Below are 16084 nucleotides of genomic sequence, written 5' to 3'. Positions count from 1 at the left end.
TGTGTTCGTGTTAATATGCACGTATGTTATGTCTATGCATGTATCCTTAACCCAGCACACTCAATCGTGTATCCAGAGCGATATTTTATTCCCACTAATTACAGCAGCTTAATAGCCTGGCACTCCTGGGCACCCTCAGGATCCTTGCAGTTCACGAGGGCGATCGAACACATGGCAAGTTGTGATGAGGCTTTGTTTATTATTAGCTTGTCGGTGTCGTCAAAGGATGCCGATCATTTATTACGTGTCATCCATTCGTAGGTAGGTATATCATGCACAAGATTCACGATGGGTGGAAGGTAGGTACGCCTTATACATTCGAACTCGAACCGCGTGAAATATGAATTTATTTCACCCTCGAAAATGAATTATGAAATCGGATCGATTTGTCCTACATGGATCATCCAGGTGGTGCAGTAAATTATGGATGTCGGTTGTATAAAAGTCCGCGCTGTAGAAATTGAACAATCATAAACTATTATTAGACGTCAAACGAATGAACTATTCATATGACACATGTTTCAAAAGTATACTCTAATCTTCATTTCTCTATTGTTTTCCCGAATGTCAAAATTCAGCGATAAAAATATAGACAACCAATTAACGAGGGCTGACTGCAGGGGTGACCGATAAAAGGGCAGCACGCTGCGGTTTATATTTGCGGCAGTCAAAATCACGATTAAAATACAATCGCCAGGAAATTAGTGACACGTGAGAGACACGTGCATGTATGACTGGTGCAACGCGGTCGGGTTAAGCACCGGGACGACATTTGGCCTCCGAACTCCAACCTGTAATTATTGCGGTATATGTATGTGTAAATGTATACGTATGGTAGAACCCTAAGCCGCAGAGCCTGCAGTCTGCAATCTGATGCATAAAATATTTATCAGTTAATCACGTGTCTAATAACTACGGTGAAAATATTACTACATCCGCTTGAATTATGGGTGTACTGAGATCTGTTTTTACTCCATGTAGAAATGATTCATGAAACGATCAAAACCTGACAACGTAGGATCAAGGATGGAATGGAGATAATTTATTTTTTCATCTGGATGAAGTTTGCGAAATCTACTTTCCTTAATCAGACTCTGCATATAATTTTTCCGATATTTTTCTTTAAAGCTACAGACATACCATTTTTATACATTCTCCTACGAATCTCTGTAATAATTGATCGAAATTTTTGAGAGTGCACTTTTATTGAGAAACAATATATATATCTCACCATTTTCATTAAAAAATTTCACACCGAGGAAACTAAATCAGGTTTTCTGAGTAAACGCAGAACCTGTGTGCAGAGTCGAACTCGAAAATTCATGAAGAATTTCCCTGAACAAGTACATATATTCGATCTGCAATTCACACTTTGAACTACGTCATTTACGGGCAAATGCAGTAAACGGATTTCCACAGGGTTCATCAAAGCGCTTAATCGATGCCGGAAGTCGATTCATTCGATCGTGTGTAAACAAAGTGCGTGGCGGAATAAGTCTTGGAAGAAATATTTAGCGACTATCCAGCTCTGGATGCGTCCTCTTAGCGCAGTTGACCCTTATCAGATCGATGGATAGGCGGTGCCGTGGCGGCGTGTTTCCGCGTTCCCCTGCTTCCACCTTTCGTCGGCAAGTTGAACGGAGCCGCCTCCGACACCCCCGATTGGACGAAAGCGTACCGCGCAGGGATTCACCGCCAGGGAATGGCTTCCAGTCTTGAATCGAGACTCAGTATTATAGGGATAACCGAAGTGCAGCATCGTTCCCGAGGGACCCGCCTGCGCCACGGCATACCGTAACAGCTTGATTAGTTTGTATTCGAAAAATAAGTTAGAGAAGATTCTTACAATCAAGTGAAAATAAGCAAAAGAGTATAAAGAAATCGAGGGAGAGAACGGAACAAAGAGAGGGTTGAAAAATATGACCCGTTGTGGTTTGTTCATGTTAGTATGAAACGAAGTGTCTCAATGAGTGAAAATGCGCTTTTCGGTCTGTGCGTTGCCTGCGGCAAGTGTGACGAAGTGAGGAAAATCTGAGATTGGGTGTTGCAAGTGCAGGCAGTGGGTGTTTTTTTTTATTTTTCTCACACCTGTAGCCTGGGACCAAGGTTCGGTTGACGCGTGGCCGACACGCGTCGACGTTTAAAGGATTGTTTGGAGAACCGATCGCTGACGCGTGTCGCCGACGCGTGTTCTTCCCCCTTTGCGATAGCGAAGAGAGGGTGTTAGAAATTCCTGTGGAGCATGTGTACAGCATACAGCGATTGAAAAATACCGTTGTTGGAATGGAGAGGTCTCTGGAAGATTTCGTGTCTTTGATATCGAGGTACACGGGCCGATCTCGCTGTTGTTAAAATAGGACCATTCAGTAGAATTTGTGAGAAGAAATGTTAAAGCCGGCTCTTCTCGATCTAACTAGTCAAAATGTACCAAATATTGTCCCTGCACTAGATTATTCGAGTAAAGAGGAAACAGAGTGACGCAGTGAATTTCCAACGATCATGAGCTTTCGAACGAAGTTCCAAGAACGTTAATTCGACATTCAAATCGCGATCGTTTGAACTAGCGCGTAGGTCGATTCGGGAATGTGTGAGATTTAAATCGGCGAGTAGTAAGTAAGAAAACGCGGCAAAATGTATTCCATTGACAACCTCGATCTGGACATGATGAATAGGCAGTACATGTACGAAGCTCACAGCTTCCTTGGTAATCCTGCGATACCGTCGTTGCCACCGCACTGTGGACCTCCAACGACGGCGAGCTTACTCCCGATTCCTCCCCAAATGCCTTCACATCCACCAGGAAGCACAGGCAGCACGAGTGGCAGCGATTTGTATCTATACGATGAAAACAGCAGTGACAACGAGAGCGCGTATAGCAGTGACCAGGAAAATCACACTAGAGAGTGAGTAAATACATAATTATTTACCTACTGACATTTAGCATTTTTATTAATCATGATATGCATAATTAGGTTTTCAATTGCGTACTATAAAATAGTAATAATAATAATAATAATAATATCGAATGGTGTGGATTTTTAATTCGTTTCATAATATCGTCGACGCATTTCTTTGCGTTCTTTTTTGTTTAAATACGCGCACAAGTGAACATACGGTGACTATGCTGCTGTATGCTTGGATAAACCAGTCTATCTATCACCTCTTATCGCAAGCTGTTTAAACGAGCCCAGAGCTCCTCAATTGCCGAGTCTATTTCGTTGACAGTGTGAAGTCTATCCATGTTTGTTAAATTTCGATACGCTGATACCCGACGGTCGATTACAGCATGATTATGATTGCCGTGAAACTTTGCAATGCATGAAAAAAGTCATTAACGTTCCGGTTTCCGGTTTCAAATCTGCTGTAGCATTCTTGCCATACACAATGCGTTTCTTAAACTATAAATCGCGAATGAAAATGTGGCGTTGCGACGTATGGTGGCGAGAATGGATCACTCTAACCTCGCCATATTTAATTTTAAAAGACGTCTTACGTCTCATTTCTTGCGGTGTATTAATTCCATGTGTAAAAATAGACGCCTCTCAGCTTGCACTAAGTTGTCTGGACTTTTCTACTTGTATAATTGACTTGAAACATGACCGATGAGAGACCCGATCTCGACACCAGATTGTCTACCCATGGACCCACATTCTTTCCTAATTGAATTATTCGATTGACGCAAATTCGATCCTGCGATTGTCCTATAGACGAAACGGGCGCAATCGGCGATCAGGAGGATCGTCTTCAGGCGGAAAATGTCCTCGGCAAGCGGTTCAGCAACGGCAAGCAGCGAATCTTCGGGAACGACGGCGAATGCAGAGCATAAACGATGCCTTCGAGGGCCTCAGAGCCCACATACCAACTCTTCCGTACGAAAAGCGGCTCTCTAAGGTTGACACGCTCAAGCTCGCCATCGGATACATCAATTTCCTCAACGAACTCGTTCGGGCCGATAAGGGCAACGATCCCCTCACCGGTGGAAGCTTGTCACGATGTTCCGGTCGCGACGATTCGAAGAAAGTCATAGTCCGCGGTAAGTTTGTCGATAAGTATATTACGTTGACGAGTGATGTTTGCGATAATTGCTTTGCAGATTTTCCGCAGGCTCCATACAAAAAAGCTGGACCGATTTTTCAAATCCCAAAATTTTCGATACCTTTATAATTTCTTCCGAATTCTTTGTTCGCTGCAGCTTTAGTTTACGATACACGTGCGTGCACATTATTTCTGGGTAATTTTCTAGCTCTTTCATCAATCGACATCAATCACTAATCGTATGGTATAAATCACGATGTTCATTGTTGGTTTTGACACTTGCAGAGGTGGCAAACATGGAACCTCTAGTTATGCATAATTGTCAAATATCCATAAGGCCCCCCGTGAAACGTTGCTTGTTCGAAGCTGTGTTTGTATTTCCGGTCTGTAATTGTCGCGATCCTGCTCGTTTATCATAATCACGCGTTACCTGCACGGTCCCTCTTCACCTATCCGCTGTGTTCCGTTGCACCCTCGGACAGGTGTGCGACGTCGTTGTCTGTCATCCCTTCTGCCCCATTATGAAATTCAAACAAGAAAGAAAAAAATATAGTAACAAATTTTAATTGTCCTACAACACCCGCGTAGAATTAATTGCATGTAAGCTCGAATGTAAACAGTTACAGAATTCCCATCGCAAATGGAACTAGGTTGTTCGTTCTCGCAAAGGCTTTTAGTTCAAATAATTTACCGATCGTTAAACCGATTGATACCAGTTGAAACAGTAATATAAAAAATATAGATGGTGATCGAAAAAAGTGGATGACCTGCGACTTCGACAATGGAATCAATGTTTTTGTTTCGTGGCGTGGATATCCCGTTTTGATTTTCCAAATTTTAACTTGCAAATGTTTATTATTTATTTCAGTGTTTTATGGAACGAGACTTGTTTCAGGTAGCGGTGGTAACCCGTTTCTCTCACACTCGTTATCATGGTCCAGAAAATCTGACATTTCTCCGAACGGTACGATGTACGCGAAAGTCTGGACGCCGGAAGATCCTCGAGCTAACAAAAGCGTCGGAGGCGTGGGTCCCGGTGGTGGGAACACCTTCGTTGAGTGAAACTGTTGAAAATAGCGTCATTCAACCTCTCCGGGCGTAAATCCAGACGTCGTTCGACATGCAGACGACAAGAAGTCGAAAGGTAAAAAGAAGCTCTTTTGCGCGATGATTAGTGCGATGAGAATAATGTTAGCAGAGATTTTCAAAGAGTGATATTACCAGAATGTAGCTGAGACGTTACCTAAAGTTTAACGTAAAAAAAATCGAACGCGGTCTTTGAACAGCAAGTGTTCGGATCACGCTGTATAATATGCAAGCATTATCGGTGTTGCGATAAGAAAAATAATACACGGAGGAAAAATATAATAATATCATGTTATAGTTTACTCGAAAAATATTTAATTTTGAAGGAATTACGGAATAATTTTACCGCTCAAATCTGATGGAATTTTCAGAGTGAACTAATACGTTGCGAAGCATTATATAAATCGATCTAGTCAAAATGTTATTTAGTGTTTAAGTTTAACTGTACATTATCTAGTCGTAAATCGTATATTAGTGATAGACATTTGTGGAGAATAGTCGACTTGTATATTCCTATAATAAATTATTGTTTTTTCTGAATAATATACATACCAACGTAGAAACTAAATTTCTCTTCAAGATTATCAGCGTGAATATATATAGTTCGCAGTTTCTCAGTTATAAATCAAAGTCTCAAAATTATATCTAATCAATCTCGGAAGCGGCTTGGAATATGAAAAATGAGAAACAAAATTTATCAATTTATATTAAAAAACAAAATGCGGTCTCGTTATTATTATTTTCATATCTTCAATTATAACGTTATAAAATTTCACTCGATCGATCGATTGCTTGATTAACTGTCTGATGATTGTAAATTACGTAAACTATATCCTTTTTGAAGTCTTTTTGTCGTGATCACGAGCGAGATAAAATTGTTATGGTTTAGGTAAGATCTAGTCATAACATGTACTATGTGACAATTGGTTGAAATGGAGGTTACACTCAATCCTCGTACGTATTAAGATTAACGTGAAGAAAAAAAGCTCAAAAACGCGAATATAGATATACATATCGACTGTCTCAAATAGCCATTATATGGTTATTTGATGTACCGTGTGACCTATTGTATATTTAACCTGTATTATACGTGTATACTAATTCTAGTCATTCACTTTTAAGCAGCGGTACCTACTTATACATACATGTATAAATATATAAATAGAAGATTAAACAAAATGAAAATAAAAATAATCTTATAACCACGACGAGTTATAATTCATGTCATCACCTAGAAATTAACAAAATTGATCCAACGAATGTAGGAATCGCACCGTATAATTTATTATAATGAAAAACTTTTCACGCAACGTCGGTATAATTTTCAATTGAAAGATAAGCTAAATAAATAATAGCCTGCAGGTAAAACAGTGAGTTTTAGTCATTTAAATCATGAATATTGAACGGACAGTATCAAGCTTTGGTATTTGAAAAATACGGTGGCACCGCGTTTTGTTGAGCTGACTTCGATTTTGTAATTTGTTTAATTTGAAAACTGTTTTCACGGGGTTGTATAGCCGATAATTCTTAGTGGCATAGGTTCAAGCGTAAATGCAACTAAGAATATGCAACGAAGATGTTGCTGGGTGATAAGGCATGTACAATAGTCTTGGGGCAGTATCAGGGACACTCATATATACAAGCAGCGACGATCCTTAGGCTTTAGTACTTTCTAGAGCATTTCGCCCTGGGAAAGACAAGATGGCCGAACACCTGTTCGATCCCAACAGATACTGTACCAAATTTATAACAAAGTTGGATTGTGTTGGTGTGGGCGGTACGTCGATACCGCGGCGTCGCGACGCTACAGAATGGCGCCGACGGCTGTGGATCTTCCCACGCCTCGCGAATATACAGGGGTGACTAGAAAGAGGACGACCGAGGGAAAGGGAAAATGTTCACGGATAAGAGAGACGCAGAAATTCACCGTCAAATCTTTATACACCCGAGGTATATAATTCGCCCATTCGTTGATAATTCTTACAATTGAACGCGATAATTTTGCACCAATTTCCTCCAGCCGTATGAAATATTCAGTGCGAAAATTTCCAGGCTATAAACGTGCCATAGGCACATATTTTCTTCCAAGATTCAGGCGCGTTCAATTTTTTTTATTATAAAATCATTTGGAAGTATTGATAATTTTACGGCAATTATATATTATTATGAATTTGTCTAATCAATCCTGAGAAAAGCGCGTTATAGCTGGGGTTTTTTTTTTTTAATACAAAAGTCAGTAGTTGATATATTTATAACACTATCAACATAAATATAGTGATGTGTATATACTTATAATAGTATTGGTAAGATAATCCGAGGTAGTTGATGCAGGTGTTTCAAAGCACCTGCCGCCTCACGCGTAACTCTTGACAGTGTAGGTTCTACATTATTTGTATAAACGATTAGATGCATAGAAGAGTGTAAAGAGCACTAAACGGATATTGCGATAATGTCTAATGTGCACGTAACTGGATATAAAATTGTACCAAAATCATTACTTCCCGAAGTATTAGTTTTTCTGCAAAACGAAAATTTCCTGAGAAAAATTTTATGAAATCACGACTCTTTTTTATGGAGATATAAGTTCAAAATACGGGCATATATACAATAATTGGGAACCGTTCGAAAAATTTGGGACGCGTTTTATTATGAATTTGTTGAATAAAAATAAAAGTTTACCGATTTCTAATTTTTCTTCGTATAATAATTATTCTTAAAAGTATTTGCCGTTGAAACACCAAAAAATTTCGCTGACGATCGTTTAAACTGTACTTAAACCTCTAGACGAAAGATAGTGTAAGGTCTTCCTGATTTGATCACTTCAATTCATTCCTTATCATGTTCCTTACACCGATTTTCTAGTTGACAAAACGAAGCACAGAGGCAGATGTAGGGACTGTGAAAAAACTGCTAAAAATATCATGTCACGAATAGTAATATACTGTTGGTGGGTATTCCGAAATCATCGGTCTTTGAAAATTTGGTAAACTACCAAACAATTCATTAATCGTTACAGTTTGTCTTTTATATCGGGAGTTTTCTTTGAAAACCGCCACTCAACGCCAGCAGATATGCAACCGATGCTACATCCCGTACTGTCATACACATTAAAATGTAGCCGCGGTTGCCTATCTGCCGGCGTTCGCCAATACTTTCATAGAAAACTTCCCGCAGATCATAGCTGGATTGTATTTTAATCCATCATCACGGGGTACGAAATTGTTACAACGATTCAATTCAGCAAATTGCGGCGGCTGCCGCAAGTTGCACCCCGTATTATTCCCTCTAGTGGCACAAAATTGTCCCTAATTGTCCACAAATCGGGCGAACTTAACTACCGCGACTACTATTATTCCACTAGATACGTCCGTTGGAGTCACCACCCTCAATTCGTACCGTTAAGTGTGGCACCACGATCATTGAATGGGGATCCCCGAGGGGCGCGTATAAGGGCGCGAGGGCAAGGGCCAAGGGGCGCCGGGGTCTCTATCCATATGGAAACCATGGAATATGGATTCAATTACACCTCATTGTGTACCGATGTATATAAACAACGTTGTTTCCACAGCTGATAGAGCGTCCCGGTCACGCCTCGAGGGCCATTCCCGGTCGCGTTTTATCTCGTACACTATCGCTCGTACTGTAGCTGTAGCTTAGGATCTTGTGGGTTGGGTTTGCGTAAAAGTTTTACAATGAACTTGTGAATACCGCTAAATTTTACCGGCTGCCCGTGATCAGTCGAAATTCAAACTGCACGTACCATGATGTCACAGAGTAAATAAATAAATATGAAATTGTTATGGTATATTTTTTTTCCCACCATATTATTGTCATATTGAAATGTGGTTTTTCATTTTTGTAATAATGCAAAATCTCGTCTTTGTAAGGATTTGCAGGAACTAATTGTTTCAGTTTACCTTATTGTTCGTAACTTGGTGTGGGTAAAAAAATGCTTAGAATTAATGTTCTTTGAAAAGCAACGGTGAATTTAATATTTTTGTTTTAAAACCTACGATTCTTTAGATGTTCGTTTGAAAAACTGTCAGAGTTAGGTTCGTCCGTTTAAAACTTATAAAGCGTGTCCAAAACGGAAGTTTAATCACACGTAATTGGAACCGTTTCCACGATTTCTTTCTCCATGTGCTGTCAAAGTAAGTGATCATTTTATTGTACTGAAATAGGATTCAATTCAACAACGTATTGCATTATTCTGAACAAACGGAACAACTTGAACGGAGTGTCCGCAAGACTGTCGAACATTGGACCTGCGTCTAACGTATTTTTGGCAAATGCTTGCGCGAAAAAATACAGTTGTCAAGGTGTCACTAAACCGAAGGCGTGTAAATCGAGATTCAAGGGTCACAGGGTCGAGGATAGCAAAGTCCGAGGGTCGGTTTAATCGGCTCCGACGGCGTGACGACGTTGTGATACGTCCGATATAATGTCTGAAAATTAGCGAAGCATGGACCCGTAGCCATCTAGATGATGGGGTGTGTGAGTACCTTAAGGGTACATATATGCCTGCGATACCTGCGAGTATGTGCATAGATGCGCAAACGTACTCGACACCCCGGTGTCGGCACTTTGGGGAGCCAATGTACCGCGTTACATTTTGCCTGCATGGCAACATGTGTAGGGGTAGTTCTGTGGGGGGGGGGGGGGGGGGGGGGCACCGAGAGAGAGGAAAAGAGAGAGAGAGAGAGAGATGGATCGCTCGGGGTGTTGCACCGAGCCACTTGTGCTGATCCTCGCAGCTGGAGTGACGTACAAATAAAGTATTAATTCTCGCCGCGTAGGAATAATGGGGGATAATAGAAAGCCTAGGAATAATAGCTGCGAGACGGGCGATTCACACCGTTACATTCACGAGCCAAAATTTTGCGGATCATCTCAGCGAAGAGAGAAATAAAAATTATCAAAATATATACTCATTATTGTAAATATTTTATTTTAAAAAAATTCCACTTTTTTCACGCGTTAAGTCCTCCAGATCTTAGATCTGGAGAAATTTAAAATGCTCCCGGTACTCCTAAACTGCAACTATTCAGTCCCTTTCACTCACTCTCAAGTCGTCTTCCATAAGGTCAAGATGTAAATTCGCCTCTCTTTCCTTTTTCTCCCTCCAGAAATTCCATATCTTTGACAATAAATCAATTATAGGTATAAGCAAACATTGAGTTGCAAACCCGAAATAGGCTGTAATGACATCACGGTTGGTTGTGGATTCGGTCATGTATAGCCGTTCGTCGTGATCACAATCATCCACTCCGTAACATACTGATGGTCGTCTACAAATTTTTCATGTAAATTTCAGGAAAGAAAAACTTTGATGATAAAAATTTAGTAGATTTAATTGAAAATTATCTCTGTCGTGAGGAAAAAGAAAAGGATTGAATTTCAAAATAAATACATCTATATGTATAATGATTGAAATTTTGAGGGTGCGGAGAGCCGGTATGATGGCTTAACGCACGAAACATGAACTGAGCAAGAGACAGTCCCCCTCTTTGAAAAGGACCCTAAAAAAGGTAAAAATTAGGGCACGCAAATACCTGGGCAGCTGCACCACAGGGGTCCTAAACTCCACCCCACTTGAATAGTGCAAACACGCTTTGGCGCTTGTGGCTTAGAGAACCCAAGGTTCGTTATAATGCAATTATTAAGGGCTTCGGATCGAAACGATTATCTCCTCCGCAAGAAGGAGGGTGGTACCGCTTTTTTCGGTACCAAACCTGGACCGCATTTCCAACTCAACACCTGCACGCGATGTATTGAGTTGGAAATGATTAAATGGCCGAACGCTTTGATTTGGAATGTTTCAAATTTTTCTTTTATTTTTAATTTGCATCTTCGATGATGATCGGATTTCTCTTCTAAGTAAGTCACGCAACCGTGATAATTCATATTAGTGGAAAAACACATATTGGTAATTTTTACAGGCTAATTTTTAAAGCGACCGTCGTTGTACTGACATCGCAGAGCAATGGTGACGATCCACGTTCACTTTTATCGCAATAAGGGGATCAAATTTCCTTAGGTATAGTATTTGATAAGATCAGAGGATCAACTGCGGTGAATTCAGCGTAAAATCTCTCTAGCGAGCGGCAGATAACGCGTTAGGATTCAATTTTAAATCCTATTATATCCTGATGCATGTGTGTGTCTATTTAAGTTGTACCAACATTTCTGGATGACAACGATCTTATCCGTATTTCACATTATTCCTACTTCACGTGCCTTTTGATTAAAATCTGTGTAGTAACTCCAAGAACCTCGTAAATATGTTCACATACGATACCGCCGTGATCTACGAGTTGCGTACAATGAGGGGCAGCGCGCCGATTCTCCTTGCTTTGTTTGAAGAAAATTAAAAATCCCGGTAAACTTTGCGTTCTGGTGCACCATAATATGGCAGCATATCGTTACTGTCATAGGGTGCATTCCGAGACTAGCAGTCAGCGCTAAAAACTCCCTAGGACTGAGGCTAAACTAATCTCAAACTCGGTAGTGCAAAAGAGATAAGAGATTGTTAATAGCAATGGGAGCTAATTTCGGAACGCTCATTTAGAATGTGTTTAATAATAATTTCGATAACCATAGTTTGTTACAAGTTAAAAAACAATCAGACTTTATTAAAAAAATTTTCCTTGGAAACACATATGGCATTTCATCTTTTTATTACAGAATAATAATTATTAATTATTATGTATACGGGAAGGCCAAAATTCATAATATTCGTGTTATCTGGTAACTGCTATGGAATAAATATCCACCAGTAGGCAACGGAATATAAGAAATCACTTGGTATTCCTATATTTTGTTCAATAATTCTTGACATGCATGAATTATTTCAGACTGGCGCGCAGTAACGGAATTAAAAAGAGTTTTGGCCTGCTCTATACGATATATACTTTATACATAAAATAAAACTAGCGTTTTACTTCGTCTATATTAGAATATTATAACATTTGTTTGTATTCTGCTACTGAATATGGTACAATACAATATAGTGTTTCACTGATATACACTATACAATAAGCGTATAGCGTCGGCTTTCATGGAAATTAATTTGAATTTGCTTCTCTTTTAAGATTTCGATTCATTCATCGAATTGAAAATTAATCCGTGTGTCACAGGTGCAAGAGCTTATTGTTAGTTATTTTCGGGCGAACGTAACGATACATGGAAAAATTCAACAAATTGTTTTCCTATCATGTTCTGAAAATCTGAAGGATACCTTAAGAATCATTTCTTCATACTTCGATTTCATGCAGAACTTTCACCGAAAATTTATAGCCACAATTCTTAGATTATTTCTCCGAATGAACAGGCATTCAGTAGCTGTTTAGATGTTGAACACCAATAGGTTACATATTACGAAATGACATGCGGGTATTATTATATATTGCAATAAATAAATACATGCTCGATGACATTGTGTTATAACAGTGAATATAGTTGATAATTTGCAGCTTGGTGTTTTTATATCAAAACCTAATTTTGGTATATTTTTTCTCTCTTCTTTTTAAGTATTTTTATACATGCCGATTAATTCATTAATCAATTAAATGTAATAAGATAGAAAAATTTGGCACGATTACTGTGAGAAAATATCATTGTTTTGTTGTATTTTTTTTTTTTTTTTTTCTTCTTTTACTCTAGCCTATATAAAAATATGGCGATTCGGTGACAATTGTATTCTCTCGATTTTTCTTATTTCCTGCATTCTGTATAGAATTTTTATCTCTATTTTCTCTTTAATCCATTACGAAAAGTCATACTTAGTATTACAAGGTATTGTAGAAATTCTTATCCTATTTTTCATTCAAGACCGCACTGTTTGTTTATCATAATCTACACAATTATAAATCTGTTCTGCACTTTTATCACTCGTTTGAAAGAGTAAAAAATTGTACTAATTTTTGAAACCTTTACAAAAAATACCATCAGTACAGACAAAAGGTGAAATTACATTCAAGAAAAGAGAGAAAACGCAAATATAATGATAAAATGAAGATTGGGTTTGAACAGTAAAACTGAGCTGTTGCATGTCTTTTAATCAAACAAGAAAAAAATAAAAAATAATATAAAACGGATAAAAAGAACGAGTGATAAGCATTGCAAGATAGTTAATAAATTGTGTTTCTCTATTAGTTATGATGATTATTATTACTATCGTTATTACATATTTCATTATAAAATTGAAGGAAGTAGAATAAACTAATTCCCTGAGTAATATTTAATTTTAGTCTGTAAGATCGGTGTTTCATTCTATTAGCAATTTACGTATGATATACAAGTTTTATGTATGATTTTTACACATGTAGGTCACTGATTATTTCTAATTTTCAAATGCCCATTTATTCTTGCTTATAAAAGGTTTCTATTCCGCTTTTTCCATCAACTTTCAACGTTAAAAACTCAGAAATTCTATCAAATTTTCATATTTCTCTCCACCTTTACTGTTCCATCAATTCAATGCTATTCAAAGGGTTTGTCAATTCACTTGTTTGCATCGAACTAGAAATATTTGGTGTTTTTTGTGATTTAGATGAAATATCGAGGGCAAATGATATTTTTACATATGTGCTAAAAATCCTGTTTTAGAGGTAAAAAAATAATTCATGACAAAGACAGAGACAAGATAGTGATAAATGTTCTTCACAAGCAATGTGTAGAGTTATTCTATCAGGCTGACATTATTTCGCTAATGAAATTTGCATGCTTAATAAATAGAGGTCTACTCAATCAATTTGTTTCAATGATGAAAAAGAATCAAAGAATTTATAGTTCTTAGCTCATCTTTTTTCTAAGAGATGAGAGTTCCCCTTTTCTCAAAAATTGTAATCAATTCTCTATTACTTTATTACATTTATTGTAATCTACTGCTTTGGGCATTGATAATTATCAGAATAAAGAATGAAATGCAAAGAAAAAAGGATTGAAAAAAAAATAAAATAAAATCAAAGAGTCATTTCATGTGTATACAATAAACTGAATCACTCAATAAACTGAAATGAGCTCACAGATTGTGGTGTAGAGGTATATGTATGTACATGCGATAATTTTCTTTATTAATACGAAATGAAATTAGTACTAATTCTATCTGTCAATATACATTATTCAAAGGATTATACTCTTAATGAAGATAGAAACCATATCCCGATAGAATGATCTTAGAAATGATTGGAATATTATCTTTGAAATTGTTTTTCCTCGTTATTGAGAATTGATTAGAAACAAAATAAATAACATGAAACAAGATGAGACGATTCGCAAATTTTTTAAATATTCATGAAATTTCTAAGGGTAGTCCCTGGGATATCCTGGCTGATCGGTCTTTTCACGGCAGTCTATGTAACAATTTATTTATTTTTTATTTTTTAAGTAATAATAGGTAGTCAATCAACTAAGGATAATTAAAAAATAAAACTAATTCACGCTCGCTAGATTCCTACACTCGCAAGAGCGTTGACCTATTTCAAAATTGGCGTTAATGGAAGGCAGTGTTTGTCATTTACATTATACAACTAAATATTAATTTTAATGGTTCACAATAATGTTTGTTACCGGTTTTGAAATAGGATGAAAAAATTTATTTCGATTGTACGATATTGAGTGCAGTTTGTATGCATGCCAGATTCAGCAAACGAATCTATTAACTACATATGAATAATTTTTTATTACATATTTCCAATCGTTACGTCGATCTTATAGATTCGGTTGCGTAGCAGAGTTACACACAATAAAAATTTGCATTCGGCGATTGAAAACAAATGGAAACCAAAAAAAAAGCCGAAATAATATAATAATACTTAAATAACAAAATGAAAGCAACGTGGAAATTCATTTTCTTCAAACAGCTCTGCAGAAAATTTCAAACATATTTATCGTTTAAATAATTCATCTGACAACCTTGTTTGATTTAAAAAAAATTTCAATTCACACACCATCTCTCATTAGCTGGCATTCAATTGTACGTGTGTGTAATTTAAAATGATTTATTTTACAATTACTATTTTTATTGCTATTTTTTACTTCTATTTATTTCACCTTATCCACCTCACGATAAGTAAACTTATTTACGTTTCTAATATTTGTACATCTGTGGGATTTTCATCCTTATTTAGTGTCAATCGTCGATTTTTGACACAACGCTATTTTAAGATTGTTTTAACATGCGAGAAAACCTCTTATACCGCCTCCTGCTGGAAAATTCATTAGTTAATAGGTTTTGAAGATCTGTTTTTGGGTGTCTCCTTCGAAAATTTTCAGTTCGACAGAAAATATAAACCCTCATGAATCTAAGGGCTAAAATATTTTTTTTTCTTTCTTTATCCCTATGTAAACCAAAACCAGATCTGAGCGCTGTTGTCAATTAAATTTCATTCGAATCCTTTTGTAGTAATTAAAGACCCTAAAAATGTTATACCCTAGAATTAGCCTCTAATCAATAATAATATACTGAATAACTCTTAGTTTATGTAGAAAACAAAAATGCTGAAGGGTTTGATTTTATATTGCAAACGTACAGGGGAAAAATCGTAAAACACTAATACGAAATTTTTCGTGTATAGATGATGTTAATGAAATACACGTGATACTTTGTATAATTTCAGAATTTCCTTGTCACATTTTATTGATGTTTTTCTTCTGATTCTGGTTATTCAAGGTGTTTCGACAATAAAATAAGATAGACGAAGTAAGTACTTACAACAATCGTTAATAACACACCCAAAAATAAAATCAATTTTACATTCATCATTATTTTATTTTGTACATAAACCAAGAACAAGACTTGAGTTTTACTTCTGCTTATACCAGAAATAATGAAACTCTAAGAATTCCATCAAATTGGTATAAAGAAAATTTAACACGATGAATTTTTTTCTTAATTTATAACTTTTTATCATCCTAAGGTAAACTGACCAATTTATTTTTTTCATAATCGTTTTTTCTGCTT

At 37.1% G+C, this 16084-nt stretch overlaps 1 protein-coding gene across 2 annotated transcripts; it reads left to right on the top strand.

Moving 5' to 3' along the window:
- The first annotated feature begins 1799 nt into the window (after positions 1-1799).
- LOC124409651 (pancreas transcription factor 1 subunit alpha-like) lies at positions 1800-5201 on the top strand. Of its 2 annotated transcripts, none has more exons than XM_046887407.1 (3): positions 1800-2903; positions 3708-4033; positions 4935-5201. In XM_046887407.1, exons 1-3 carry the CDS (start codon positions 2632-2634, stop codon positions 5135-5137), a joined length of 801 nt encoding a protein of 266 aa, XP_046743363.1. In that variant the 5' UTR covers positions 1800-2631; the 3' UTR covers positions 5138-5201. The 2 variants fall into 2 exon arrangements, with proteins under 2 accessions (XP_046743363.1, XP_046743364.1); XM_046887408.1 differs by having other exon boundaries at positions 4931-5201.
- The last annotated feature ends 10883 nt before the right edge of the window (positions 5202-16084 follow it).

The sequence above is a fragment of the Diprion similis genome, chromosome 8 (assembly GCF_021155765.1).
Source record: "Diprion similis isolate iyDipSimi1 chromosome 8, iyDipSimi1.1, whole genome shotgun sequence".
Taxonomy (NCBI): domain Eukaryota; kingdom Metazoa; phylum Arthropoda; class Insecta; order Hymenoptera; family Diprionidae; genus Diprion; species Diprion similis.
This window is presented reverse-complemented; position numbering and strand designations above follow the sequence as displayed.

Bases quoted from the DNA above. Each gene is read 5' to 3' on its own strand.
- LOC124409651 (XM_046887407.1), top strand. From the start codon at position 2,632: ATGTATTCCATTGACAACCTCGATCTGGACATGATGAATAGGCAGTAC. The intron at 2,904-3,707 runs GTGAGTAAATAC...ATTGTCCTATAG, and splicing joins CAGGAAAATCACACTAGAGA to ACGAAACGGGCGCAATCGGC. The intron at 4,034-4,934 runs GTAAGTTTGTCG...TGTTTCAGGTAG, and splicing joins GAAGAAAGTCATAGTCCGCG to CGGTGGTAACCCGTTTCTCT.